At 39.3% G+C, this 15,202-nt stretch overlaps 1 protein-coding gene across 1 annotated transcript; it reads left to right on the top strand.

Moving 5' to 3' along the window:
- Positions 1-1,036: 1,036 nt before the first annotated feature.
- Positions 1,037-14,919, top strand: LOC143020577 (uncharacterized). Its single transcript, XM_076177014.1, has 3 exons — positions 1,037-1,133; positions 11,553-11,624; positions 12,541-14,919. Exons 2-3 carry the CDS (start codon positions 11,553-11,555, stop codon positions 13,873-13,875), a joined length of 1,407 nt encoding a protein of 468 aa, XP_076033129.1. The 5' UTR covers positions 1,037-1,133; the 3' UTR covers positions 13,876-14,919.
- The last annotated feature ends 283 nt before the right edge of the window (positions 14,920-15,202 follow it).

Raw genomic sequence — 15,202 nt, 5'->3', positions numbered from 1 at the left:
AGGAGTAATGGATGATGGAATGGTGATGAATGGATGGAAGATATGCGAGACGGAGGAATAGAGGGTGAAGGATCGGGTGACGGAGCCTACAAGAGGGTTGGGGGGGGGGGGGGTAGAAATTGCAACTTATGTAGCAGCGACAGAAAAGCAGAAGTATGCGGAAGAAGGGCAGACATTCTCTCTCTCTCTCTTCTATCTTTCTTTTTAAGAAGAAGAAAGGACAAACCTCTCTCTCTCTCTATTTTTTTTTTTTTTTTTTTTTTTTAATAATGGGTGTTCGTAAGTCGTAAGTTAGATACAAGGGAACCTAGTTATCTTACATGTCCTTTCTATCAAAGAATACATTAGTGGTGATATCGTCATCATACTTACTATTACATTATTATTATCATTGTCATTATTACTATATTTTTAATGGGTTCCTTATTTACATGTACAATCACTAGCTATAGTTTTCACAACCTCAATATTATTTTCTTCCTTTGTCGAATATATGATACATTTCCCTATGTTTGCCAGATTATTTTATTTATTTATTTATTTATTTATTTTATTTATTTATTTAGTTTGCCAGATTATTTTCTTGAAGAAAAAAAATGTCAAAGCATTTTAATTTTGAATAACGAAAAATCCATATGTGGGTAAAATAAATTGAGACTGTATTTGCTCTGGCGTGCATATAAAACAGACAAAAATCAATATCTTCGAACTCAAGACTTTTAGGACACCAACCGACCGCCCTATCTACAACCATCACCAATCCTTCTTCCCACACAAGACATATACAACTACTCCTTTGCGGACGCTGTACACACACACACACACACACACACACACAAACGCGCGCACATAAAAGGTGTTTGACACACATACAGGTTACACAGGAGGCGGAAGAAGAGTTTGAGCTGTCTGAGAGGAAATTTTTTTTTTACAAATGCTGCAGGTGAGGGAGGGAGGGAGGGAGGTGGGAGGGCGGGGGTAGCCTCCTACACTCATACGAAGAGCTCGGCCAGACCTTCTTCAGTCCAGTCCGGACCTTCGTGGCATTGACATCTCCCCGCTCCTTCGGACGCCACTGTAAGACATTGAGAGACAGCTTTTTTTATTCTTCAAGAACAAGGTCGATATCCAAGGTAAGACTATGGTTTAAGTTACATTATATATATATATATATATATATATATATATATATTGTAGTATCATGTTTCGTGAATTAGATTACGCTAGGTAAGGCTAGGCAAGGTTAGGTTGGCTAAGCCAGTATTCATCTAGGCTGGGTTAGGCCGATTTAGCTGACATTTGTCTAGGTTGGGTTAAATTATGCTACTCTAGGCTAGATCAGCTTAAGCTAAGTCGAGGTAGGTTATGCTAGGTTGAATTAGGTTAATTTAAGTTATACTGGGTTATGTTAGGTTAGGTTGAATTAGATTAATTTAAGTTATACTGGGTTATATTAGGTTAGGTTAGGTCAAGGTAAGGATAGATGGGCCGAGCTAAACTAGATTAGGTAACTAAAGTCAAAGAGTTTGCCGAGCTCAACATTAACCTAATCATTCGCCAATCCTTTTAATGTATCATGGCAAAACACTGTCCCAAAGGCTAAAATCTGATATGATATTATACGAGCTGTGCTTTAGGCATTATGCTGAAATATTTAGATATCAATTTTCATTACTTAAGTCGTTGTATTCGCACAGAAGGTTGTATAAGGCCAGGTGAAAGGGTGCAGGGGTTGGGTGGTATGCGTTACATGAAAAAAAGGTATTAAGCAAATCTGAGAAGTTCCAACATCAACGCAACCAGTCGCATGAAACCAGTTGCTTACGACGACGGAACCAGTTGCACGAAACTGGTTTTTACGACGACGCGACCAGTTGCATTACGACTGATACATTGGTTTCTTTAGAGACCCTTACATCGAGGCGACTAAAAATGCAGTTGCATCGATGTGAGGGGTTCTGAAGAAACCACAGTGTCAGTCGGAATGGAACTGGTTCTGGAGTCGTAAGCAACTGGTTGCGTTGGTGTGCGAGCTGCCTATATGTCTGAAAATGGCAGTTGCCGACAAGAATATCGAAATAAACACACACCATGTAAGAACGAAACATTTATCGGTACTTTCCGCTTGTTACAGTTTTTCCAAGTGCAAAGTTGTGATACACGTGACCGAGATTAAACAAGAGGATCGGGAAGAACGAGTAGGGGGTGGGGGGTCATTGGAGCCTAGGAAATGTTAAGAAAACGGAAGGATTGTCTGGGTACAGGACATTAGTTCACTAGCGTTGAACAAAAAAGAAAGAAAATGAGGGTAATTGTCCACTAAGGTTGGACAAAGGCCATGAGAGGGGAAAAGCTGTGGAGAGCAACTAGAGATACCTTTTTAATATTTTGTTGGCAACTGGAAACAAAGGAATCAGGTGGGGCGAGATACCGATCATGCCTATATTTTGTTCAACTGTGTTGGATCCTTGGATGATGGCCGCTTCCAAATATTTTCTTCGGATCTTATTGGGCTCACGTACCAATAGTTCTGCCTTTTCCCAGTCCATCAGGTACTTGCTACGGTTTCTGTGTGCAACACACGCGTTAGTGGCGATGTCATGACGGACATCGTATCGATGTTCTCGGATCCAGGTTTTCAACTCGCGTGGTTGGTTTCCCCATTACAGGGCTTGTCACATCCCGAGCACGGAATCCGATAGACACCTGCTTTATTGTCCGGCTTCTTGCCGATGTCTATTCTCGTCCTCGTGATGCCTTGGATTGTCCTACTGGTCTGGCACACTACTTCCAAATTGCTGACTTTTTAAATTCTAGCTAGTTTGGTGGCGACGTCGCCTTGTTGCCTAAGACCTTCTAGAATCTTAATGGCCTTTTTCTTGCACTGGCCTATGAGGAAATCTGGGAATTTTTATATAAAAAAAAGTCTCCTTAATATACCAACACTCTTGCTCCAGATTATTTTTCACTGCATATCCTGAGTACACTAGGGGAGGAACCTACCACTACTCCTTTCTTAACCCTAATGTCATCTTGAGAGTAGAAATTAACTAAATCGTTTTCTGTGGACTTTAACTTTTAGCTGGTTCCCGTGTTTTGCGATGTGTGTGTGTCTATGAAAGAAAGGTAATCGTTATCTTCTAAAGAAAACTGAATGGTGGGCTCTACCTCGTTCAGTGCAGTTTGGAAGTGATGCTGACTGAATCGAACTGGATGTGACGAGAAGGATATCGTCTACGTAGCACAGCCAAACTTCGTTTAACGAGGTAGAGACCACTAAGCATTCTAAGACAGAAAACAACGTAAAAAATCAACGTCCAACTCTGAACATCGTTGAAGTGCGTAAGACAGAATGAGTGGAAGGGTGATGAGGTAAACGCCAAAAACCGTTGGAGTTTTATTATTGACCTTTCGTCCCAGAAGGACTTCTTCAGAGTGTACACAAAGAAATGAAATATCAGATTAAATACTCCCAGAACCATCTATTACGAAATGTAATAAAACTCAGACGGTTTTTGGCTTTTACCTCGCCCCCCTTCCACTCATTCTTTGAACATCACCGATTTTTTTTCGACGTCTCGTTAAAGCAAGTTTAGGTGATTGTATGTACGCTCCTTTGAGGGGCTATCACACTGGGCTATTTTTCCTCCGACATCCTACATCCAACCTCCATTTGAATCATTAGGATACGACCTCGCTTATAGAAATCTAGCCTTCTCCAAGGTCCACATACTATATGGATCTTGGCCTTCTCTAAGAACATTTCGACAGTAACTTTCGTATGTGTTTGCAATCTCTTAATTCATCATTCAGTTTTGTTATATATGACGAAAAGATAATTTGATATTTGAAGATTTGAAAAAACGAAATATTGTAACCGAAGTCGTTTTGACGCAAACGAACTCTCAACTGTCGGCGCTCGTGAAGCCCAGTGTGATCACCCATTTCCGCGCACGCAGACGCCAGCTCGCGCGTCTCGTCGAACGCGGAAATTTTATCCAAAATAATCAAGTAACGGTCGTTTAGTACTTTGATCAGAGATCCCCTCTGTTCTTACCCTGGTGGAAACGTGTTGTCCTTTTATTTAATTATTTTTTTCTTCTCTTGTTCCCTGGTTACATACACTCAAACATATATATCACATTTACATTATGGAACAAATCGCTAGCAGCAGCAATGTAATTCACAAGTATATATATATATATATATATATATATATATATATATATATACACTCGCACATACTTAAAACTGGCGAGTTTAGAATATTACAGTATACAAACTACTTATTCAATACTACACAACAGAGAGAGAGGAATTTAAAACGGTATAGCAATAAAAACTGAGTAAATAAATAGCCCATTGGCCATACCTCAACCCGCCATTTAGCTCTAAAAAGGACACCAGACGGTTGTCAAGTTACACCGCCAAGGCGTGGAAGAATTTCAGCCCGGTTGGCCGACGCGCCGAGAAGTTTATGTCAGTTAGTTCCGGTTCATCCAAGTAAACTTACCCACTCTCCCACTCCCCCTCCCTCCCTGTCTCAATAAAAATAGAATAAAGTAAACGAATAAATAAATAATGATAAAATAAATAAGAATATAACAATAAAATGAATATGAATCTAGAAGTAAGATAAATAACCGATAAATAATTACACAAATTAATAAATAGATTAATACATCTCAGAGTTCGGTCTATGCCCTCTCTCCTTTCCCCCACTGCAAGAAGCGTGACGTCACGTTATTCCCGAAACGTTTCCATATATTTGTCTTCATGCATTCCTCTTTTTCATGGGAAACACGTCAAAGAATATTCGGTTAAATTAGTTATTATGATGGTTCTGAGGTACCCAAAGGTTAAGAATTCTATTCTTACCTGCTTGCCTGGATTGTCTCCCCGAGAATAGCTGACGCGTTGTACGAGTGAAGATTACAGATGCATCGACTCGTTGCTTCCTTCATATAGCATTATCATTATTGCTTTCATTACTACTGTTGTTATCATTATCATCATCATCATTATTATTATTATTATTGTGGTTTTTATTGTTACTATTATCATTTTTATATTCTTAGCTGATACACCTGTTATTCACTACTATCATTACCATTTATCATCAGAATTATTTTCATTTTATCTTATGCTATTCAATTCTATTTATTTGCTCATTTATGTTTATTTATCTATTCATTTACCATTATTTCTCTCGACTGATTCCCTGCCCGACCACACACACACACACACACACACGACTCGTGGCGAAGTTGGTAGCGTTCCCACCTGCCACTACGGCGGTCCGGTTTCGAATTCCCCCCAGGGCTGAAATTATTTCAGTACCGATGCGCTGGGAGTCGTTACTCCAACTCTCGTGGGCGGGGAGTTGGGTGTGCGTCTAAGGTCCCAGCATTACCTATAGATCGGTCATATATGAGCTCCGAGCTCTCTTTCGGGAAGGAAATAGCTGACGATCACGAGTCCAACACGTGATCCAAGACAATGGTGAATCACATAACACGAACAACCACACTGGAACCGAGCGTAGGATATGAATAACATTTTTGGCGAAACAAACAGATGAACACAGAAATGACATTTAACCTCAACAACGACAGGGAGTTTGTGTGTGTGTGTGTGTTTGTGAAAAGTGTGCACAAATATTTACACATTTCCAAATCTTTCTTTTCAATATACCTATCTGCAGGGAGTGGAAGTGAGAGCGTAATAGTGTGTGTGTGTGTGTGTGTGTGAGAGAGAGAGAGAGAGAAATTGAGCGTCGACCTAGGACTCCTTGTCGACTCGTCTAACAACTCGACTGGGCAGAATCATTTCAACCCCAACTTTCGCCCTCCTTTCTCTGCCCAGGGCCTTCGCCTCTTCTCCAACAGTCCACCACCACCCTCCCCTCCCCCAGGACGCTTTCAAGATCGACGACAAGTTGTAAAAACAACTTCATACTTCGGGAATTGTCGACACGTCGTTTCACTCGTTAATCCGGCGCGATCGATTTTCCGGAAAATCCCGTAATGTTTCATTTTGATCACAGTTTCCGTTTTCTACCTAACGGGAATTCCTGTTCCCGCCCCCTTCACTTCTTAGAAAAAATCCGAGAAATTGCCCCTTTTTCATGCCCCCTTGTACAAAAACCGAACTTCGTTTTATGACCCAGCAATGGACAGCAATTACCTCGACTTCGGAAAAGTCATCCTCAACGAAGTCGAACAAAAACTGGAACCACAGCTTCCGAACTCAAAGAAAACGGGCCCAGGGTAACGTCTTCGCGAGATTTGTTGACCATCTTGGGGTAAGAAGGCGAGAACAGAGTCAAACGAGGAATCACCAGAGATGACTATAGTCAGCGCAAGGAGAATTGGCCGATAAGGCGTGGCTAGGATATTTCCCGGTGTTGCCACATGTGGGCATCCATGGCGAGAACGTGCGTCTGGATGCAATGTTTTCTGAATGCAGTGTGAGGGGGGCGGGGCCAGAGATTAGATGTAGTGGCAACGTCGCTCTCGCATGCACATATGCCATATCTACACTTAAAGAAACGAAACCTTTGTATAGAAAACATTGCTTTGATTTTTATCTCAGTGGTGGTGTGTGACAAAAAATTATAATATAATCATATGAGGCAACATTATAAAATTATAAAATAGAATTATATAATAAAATAAAACTATAAAATAATTATATGTGGCACCACAGGGGAACTCCCAGTGGTCCGCCCTAACGGCCAGATCTCAGTGCATAGGGTATAGCATCATCTCTCTCTCACCCACATACACACAGAATACGACTCGACGGCGCAGTGGTAGCGTTCGCAACTGCTGCTACAGCGGTCCGAAATCGAATTCCGCCCAGGGGTGAAATAATTTCAGTATAGCTGCACTGCAAGTCGTTACTCCAACTCCCATGGGCTGAGAGTTGGATGTGTGTGTGCGTGTAAGGTCACAGCAGTACCCATAGATTGGTCATATATATGAGTTCTGGGCTCTCTTCCGAGAGGGTAATAGCTGTCGATCACGAGTCCAACACGTGATCCAAGACCATGGTGAATCACACACAAACATATTACAATGGATAAGGCAATGACCGAATGGGTCAAAGGTGTGGCAAGAGTGATAGGACACGACACACCCGCGCACAAGTCCTTCTAGACACCTGGGGATCTGGACAAAGCTACTTGTGAGGTGCGACACCTGGTACTAAGGTTGTCGCAATTACAGTGCGGGGAAAAAGCTTACATAGACCTTTTTAGTCTATAAGGAAGTCGGCTTCAATTAACATCCTCGCCAAGAGAAGCAGACCTGTATCTTTTTATCTCTGATCAATAAAGGGCGATTGCACTCAGATGAGAGAACTATCAACCAGTTGCATGAATGACTAGGCAAGCACTTGGTAACTAAGTGGGTAACTAGACGAATAGAGTTGAGTGAAGTGCACAGGGATCGGTCCCATGGTTTTTGGGTCTGCGCAATCCCCAGGCAAGAGTTGGGGGAGGGGGAGGGGGGGAAGATAAATGGGGGAGAAACCTATTTGGGGTGGACTTCGCGATGCCCTGGGGGAGGGTGAAAGCGGGGTAGACAGATAGAAGGAGGGAGGGAGGGAGGGGGGGATTTTTTGTGAGTCATGTACAAAATGAAATTAAGAAGCGTATGAATGGTCGACATAAATTTACTGAATCGATAATCAACCCGTTGCCCCCCACAGCCCCCAGGCAACCGCCAACGGCTACTGGATTGGCCCATTAGGTCACACAAAGAAGAAATACTGTGTTGTTCCCAAGGTGAAATAATGTCAGACGTTGTGTTTGGTGTCTTGTGGGTTTAAAACTTGTTCTGAAAAGGTGTTTGTTGGTGAAATTGCATTGCCGTCTTGGTGATGGTAATATTCCTTCGGTTGCTCCAATTTTTATTTTTTTACCTTTATCTATTTTCTTATATTAGTTTTTGATGGTTTCTAAGGTTCTCTATTTGTGTCTGTCATTTTTCACATCTGCTGTATGCGTTTTCGCAGTTTTATCATCGTGTTATACCCTATGCACTGAGATCTGGCCGTTAGGGCGGAGCACTGGGAGTTCCCCTGTGGTGCCACATATAATTATTTTATAATTTTATTTTATTATATAATTCTATTTTATAATTTTATTTTATTATATAATTCTATTTTATAATTTTATAATGTTGCCTCATACGATTATGTTATAATTTTTTGTCACACACCACCACTGAGATAAAAATCAAAGCAATGTTTTCTATACAAAGGTTTCGTTTCTTTAAGTGAAGATATGGCATATGTGCATGCGAGAGCGACGTTGCCACTACATCTAATCTCTGGCCCCGCCCCCCTCACACTGCATTTAGAAAACATTGCATCCACACACACGTTCTCGCCATGGATGCCCATATGTGGCAACACCGGGAAATCTCCTAGCCACGCCTTATCGGCCATTTCTCCTTGCGTTGACTATAGCATAGTTATGTCTGTGTGTGATTTTCCCCCTCTTTTTGTGTGATTATCTCCTTTTTTAACGAAAGTCTATTCTTATGATATAATTCTTGCTGACTTTCTAAACGGGCACGAGTCCATTAATATCCATTGTTTCTAATTAATGTTGGCATAAATGAATTATTTGTGCCATTTGGTCGATACGCCATGTTTGTTTATATTTGTTATCTTCTTACTGATGCAGCCATATTATTTAAAAATAAGAACCGGTAAAACATGGCAAAAATAATTTATTAATGTCAATATTAAATAAAAACAATTAATATAATTAAAGTCGTCGATAGTTGTCGACGGTTGGCTATTACCGCGAGACGAGTAGAATTATATAATTCTCCAGGATGTTTCTGCAGTGTCCATTTTGTATAAAACATGTAAATCTTGTCTACAATATTATTTGGATACTTAAAATTCTTATGTAGTTGATTACGATTTACATCATTTAGGAAAAAAAACAATTATACAAAATTTTGAGTGGAGAACGGTAATTACAATGACCGTTAACAAGATATTCTAGATGATTTAAAAGAGTAAACTACTTTGATACAAGAGCACAGTGAACACATCAAACATGAAAATAATGATTACTTACGAAAACTTGGGATGCATCCTGTTGGTCTGGATATGGGAAACTTCTCAGACGATCTCGTTACATGTCGAAAATTCAAATTATTTCTCTTCTCCATATTTTTTTTCTTTCATATTGACATACAATTCTCTGATGCACTAGATTTATTCCCAAAGGTAACCGAACGCTGTTTAACTTTGACTGAACCGAGGGCGATTTAGGTCAGTTAACCGTTGGTGGGAAAAAAAATTGAAACCCGAGACACCGTCAACAGCGACAACGCGACTGATTCGTCATGAATCCGAGCGGCATGAAGACTTCGTTTACAATTCTGATTTTACGATTTAAAACCAGAATATTGTAAGCAAAGTCTTCTTCGTGCCATAAAACATTTAAACAGTGTCTGACTTATCAAATTATTCAATTTTTCAATTATTTGCACTATGTCGATTCTTGTCAAATGTTGTGAGTCTGAACAACTAGAAGAAGACTTCGCTTACAGTATTTTAGACTTATCCAAGAACATTTTACTAGTGTTCGACTTCTTTTAATCTGCCTTTCAGATTCTTAATAAATGACGCAAAGGCAATTTGACATTTGGAGATTCGAAAAACAAAACCAAAACTGTAACCGATATTGTTTCTATTCAAACGAACTCACTACGGTTGGCGGCTATTCAATGTTTCCAGTGGTCTAATATACTTGAAATAAAGCTCCACATATGCGCAGAATAATACACCAAGAAACTCGAAAAGGCCTAAAATATCGAAACCAAATTTATGAAAACTTCTGGAGAGAAAATACTGACTTTAAGTTTTAAAAAGTGTAATTTACCCTAAGCAGAAGTAGCAAATGCTCAGTATAAGACGATGAAATGTAAACGTTTAAAATGTCGACATTCGAAGAAAAGTACTTGTTATTATGGGCTGAATTTTACCAGCGCTTCTATCCTTACTGCCTCCAGGCTATTTTATTCGCCTCTAGGTGCCCCCTTCCGGCAGATAAAAGGTGCGTGGTGCTACGTGGTGTGGTGGGTACCATATCGTCAACACACTTGAAAAAACAAGTCGGGTAATAAGACGATTCTTAACGAGTTTTCTTCCGTTAAGAAATTAAATATAATGAAATTAAATAAAACATAATTAGATCAAATCAGATAATATGAAATTAGATAAAAATATAATGAAATGTAAGAAAAAACAAGACAAAATAAATTAGATTATATGAAATAAAATAGATAAGATTAGCACAAATAAAATAAAATTAGATACACAAGATAAGGTATAGAATATGATTTCCTGGCATGATGATGATGTATTATGTAAAATGATTCACAGTTCTGAAGAAGTTAATTAAATCTAAAATTGCGGCTTAAGTCGTGAGAGCCCACCGGTAATTTCTGCTTGTTCTCGAAGTCAATACACTAGGGCAACATTTCCCAAACTGGGGGAAATTTGAAGTTACCAGGGAGGAATTAATTACACTAGCTACGAGCAAATCCATCTGATATATACATATGTATATATATATATATATATATATGAGGGAATAGCTTTGGTATATGTATGTATATATGTATGTATATATATATATATATATATATATATGTTTAAGACAGATTGAACATTTTTTTTTTTTTTTTTTTTTTTTTTTAGAAGCTCCGCCATGGGATACGAACCCTGACCCGTGCGTCGAAAATAACGAGGCCAAGACGCGAGCAACCATGTAGTATGGTTGCTAGCGTCTTGGCCTCGTGATTTTCGACGCACGGGTCAGGGTTCGTATCCCATGGCGGAGCTTCTAAAAAAAAAAAAAAAAAAAAAAAAAAAAAAAAAAAAAAAAAAAGTTATATATATATATATATATATATATATATATATATATATATATATATATATATATATATATACATATATATATATATATATATATACATTAGATGGATTTGCTCGTGCCTGAGATAGAGTATGCCTGTTGTAGATGGGCGGTGTAGTTTACTATGTTATGTTTATCATTTTATTTGTACATTTTTAGAATAGATTAGTAAATAGTCAGTGTTATTATTATTATTATTATAATTATCATTTTTATTATCATTGTTATTATTATCATTTTTATTATCATTGTTATTATTGTTATCATTATTATCATTATTATCATTATTATCAATCAATCATTATTATCATTATTATTATTAAACACTATTACTATTATCATCATTATTACTATTATTTTTACTATTATTATCATTATTATTATCATTGTTATTATCATCATCAACATTATAATTATTACTACTATCGCCACGCCTTTGTAAATGGGAGAAAGCCCTTTGATAAACATTATCATCATCATAATCGTCATCATTATTACTATTATATTCATATTCTTAGTTCTGATATTTAGTAACACTAGAAAGTAAAACTAGGAGAAGACGATGTATTTTTGCAACACTAACACTACTTTTCTTTCGCAGATGCTGTGCAGGCCACTACAATTGGTGGTGGTAGTAATGGCGGTTGCTGGTGTATGGACTGCACCAACGCAGGTAAGAATTTGCAACAATTACAACAGCTATGTTGGTTATAGACTGATATTATATTATATAAGGAAGGTAAAAATATTTCTTAATTTCGCAATGAGTTTCTTCAGCCACCTTAGCATTACCAACGAATACTCCACAATGGCACTGATCAACAACTCTGCCCAGTATCTATGCAGGTGTTGAAAAGCGCTGGGACGAGAACACACCTTTGCATCACTCCTGGATTAACAGGAAAGAATCCGAACACACATTCATACTTTATAATACTTTCTATCTCAGGATTTAAACTAGATGTGGAGTTAATAATCCTTGCAGAAATCCCACGGATATGCAGAAGATACCAGCCTACGATGCATTAATGCTTTTTTCAAGTTCTTGATAAAAAAGGAACAAACGAAATGGCATGCTTATAAACGCTCCGTTATCACATGTTTCAATAGATTTGTCGGCGACTGCCACTTTCATATACATTAGTTGATTTACCTACACACACTCGGTGGCGCGGTTGATAGAGTACTGGACTACCAGTACGGAGGTGCGGCAGTACCTGGTTCGAATCCTGCCCAGGGCCGAAATTATTTCGGTATCGCTGCGCTTCGAGTCGTTACTCCGACTCTCGTGGGCGGGGAGTTGTGTGTGTGTGTGTGGAAGGTAATAGCATTACCCATAGATCGGTTTTACGAGCTCTGAGCTCTCTTCCGGGAGGGAAATAGCTGTCGATCACGAATCCAACACGCGATTCAAAAGACCAAGGTGAATACCTAATGTACATAAGTATTGCTCTGATGGCGTTTAGTTTATGTCTTTACAAGGTGTTTATTTCAATAGATTTGTCGGCGACTGCCACTTTGATACACATTAGTTGATTTACCTAATCTACATAAGTATTGTTCTGATGGAGTTTCATTTATGTCAACAGGGCCTGTTTGCACAGCACCGAGAACCAGAACCAACGTTCATAACTAGTGTGACGCAGTTCCTCCAAAATCTCCTGAATAAAAACCAACAAGTAGCAACCCAGATTAACCAGCAAATACAAAAAGTTCAGAATAATCCCCAACCAGCACTACCGAAACCAGGACAAGCACCAGCAGCACCAGCACCAGCGGTACCTCCTAAGGTCGTTATTAGGGACGGGGAAGGAACGGCCGAAAAAGTGGATGGAAATCCCCTCGGTATCAGAGATACCCAAAACTCGCAAGCAACCGAGGGTGCATCAGCTAATAGCAAAGATTACAGGGATAATCCCATAATGAAGGCAGCCATGAACTTGTACATCGCCACGTGGAATTACCAGGCAGAGTCGCAAGGTATACCATTGTTGAAGATAGATAACGTGTGGCCTCACTCAGGTCTAGTACACATGCCAGAACTCAACAAATTTATTGCAAATATCCAAAAGACCGAACTCGTCGCAAAAACGACCGAAGATATGAAACATATCTACTCGACAATTCAGGAGCCAGCTTCATCTGAACCTGAGTACACCGCTGAAATATTTCTCGAAACCTGGAAACAGGCTGCGGAGCATTTTAAGGCGTTCGAACCCAGCACCGTTCATATCCCCACCGTCAACAGATTAAGAAAAGACTCTACGATGAATCAGGATGAGGAAGAAGGTGAGAGTGGAAGAAAGGTCTACACTGTGGAGGAAAGTGAGGTTCAACCGGGGGGTTGTAATGAGCTTGTTTTAAAATCCGGCACATTAGGAGTCATAGTTGAGGATACTGATGAGGAAAATACTCATGATCAGGGTGTTCCTCACCAGGTCAAAGCTGACACCGATTACACAAACGGCAGTGGAAATGAAGACGTACAAGTCGCTGATCAAGATGTCGCAGTAAATGAAAACGAAAACGAGCAAGGTAACACAGGTAAAATTGCCGGACAGGAGGAAAAGGACAGCACAGGGAGTACCGATGCCCAAGCAATCGAGTTTCCTGAAAAAATTGACACACTTACTCAGGACCAACCTTCTGACGATCCGTCCGACAGCGATAACAATGAAAACGACAATAAAGAGCCGCCAGTTGCTAAGGAATCAAACGACAACGAGCCAGAGCAAAACACCGAGTCTCTCTTCAGCCAAGATTCTGCCAGTGCGTACTTTCCTAAGCTTCGACCCATTCCGATCAGTCATCTCTCGGGTAATATCGAGTTTAACCCTAATGATAACCAATCGTTAGAGCAGAGTGACGACTTCCGAATTATCGAAGTTCCTTTCGGTTTTCTCAACAACAGGAACGTTTCTTAGAGTCCAAAACAATCTCGTGAGAGGTATGTAGGGAGCACGCGTTCACCTCAAACTGGATTTCCTGATGAACATCCACTTGTATTCTGGGTAATTACGAGACCACTACCATAATTTTGAGTACCTCGACTGGAAAACTATAATTCAAAGTCCATAGAATCTTTATATTACTTACACAAAATATTCTCAAATAAAACTTATGCAACTTGAATGTATATCAGAAGTCACTGCATAATGAGTAACCTTGTGTTGTGTGCATGAGCTTAGGCTTTGACAATGTGGAAGAACAGAGAACACTGATGTACTCGAGAGCACCACGTTGGGAGTCACAAATCTAAATTATGAACCACAAAGTAGTTAGGAATCGACCATTCGTTTTGATCTGGGAGTAAACACACTCAGGACCTGCTGTTACGGTAACACCTTCATCACGGTGATGCAGGTGAGATTTTTCTGGCTAATGTTTGGTGCTTTTGCATTTAACTGAAGGGTGAAAATATGGGCAATATTCGGGCCTTGGTCAATTGGTGATATCTCGTATTGACCTGAGTCCAACACCAGCTGAGTGGAACATATGGAAAAAATTGCTGTGCTAGTATGCCTCAGCCTGAGTAGACGATAAGTAATTCTTAGTCTAAGATGACGTTAATTTGATAAGGAATAATTCAAAAGATCTTGAAAGTCATACTCATGTCGTTCAATTGGTAAAATAGGACCTTGCAGAGACATTCTTCTAGGTCTTGATGACTGCATTATGTACGACCGCATTGTACTATTCAAAATTTATGCAAATGTATATACTTTTAATTGTTGCTGCAGCTATAACATTCCACCTACAAAAAGTGTGATAAGAGACCTGTTGTATATAGGTCTGTAATGAGCATTCAATACTGGAAGGTACATTTGCATGAATTTCACATAGCATAGGTTTGATTCTGTTGTTCACAACAGAACCCAAAGTTCATTCATGTGCTGCAAAGTTATTTATTAATTGTATTTATTTCCTATGTATCAGAAACATGTGAGCCATGTACAAGATTACATGCACATCCATGCAGGGATCTGCTGTTATTACTGTTATTTATTGAATAAATATTATAAAAAAAAAATCAGTCTTAACACCATGTATCCTACATGCTCTACAATTTTGGGCTTTTAAAGGCACAGAGCCTACCTAACAAGTCATACATAAGTCATGAAATCAAGATGACATGAAAAGAAACTCATAAAGGTTAGTTATAGAAGAGATCTGAAAAAAGAATAGTTTCCCACACAGAACGGTGGATATCTGGAACAAATTGGATGAGGCAACTATGCTTGCAAAAACTAT

The sequence above is a fragment of the Oratosquilla oratoria genome, chromosome 40 (assembly GCF_046742065.1).
Source record: "Oratosquilla oratoria isolate Oo_2021 chromosome 40, ASM4674206v1, whole genome shotgun sequence".
Lineage (NCBI taxonomy): Eukaryota > Metazoa > Arthropoda > Malacostraca > Stomatopoda > Squillidae > Oratosquilla > Oratosquilla oratoria.
Note: the sequence above shows the minus strand (reverse complement) of the source record. Positions and strands in the feature narration are given on the sequence as shown.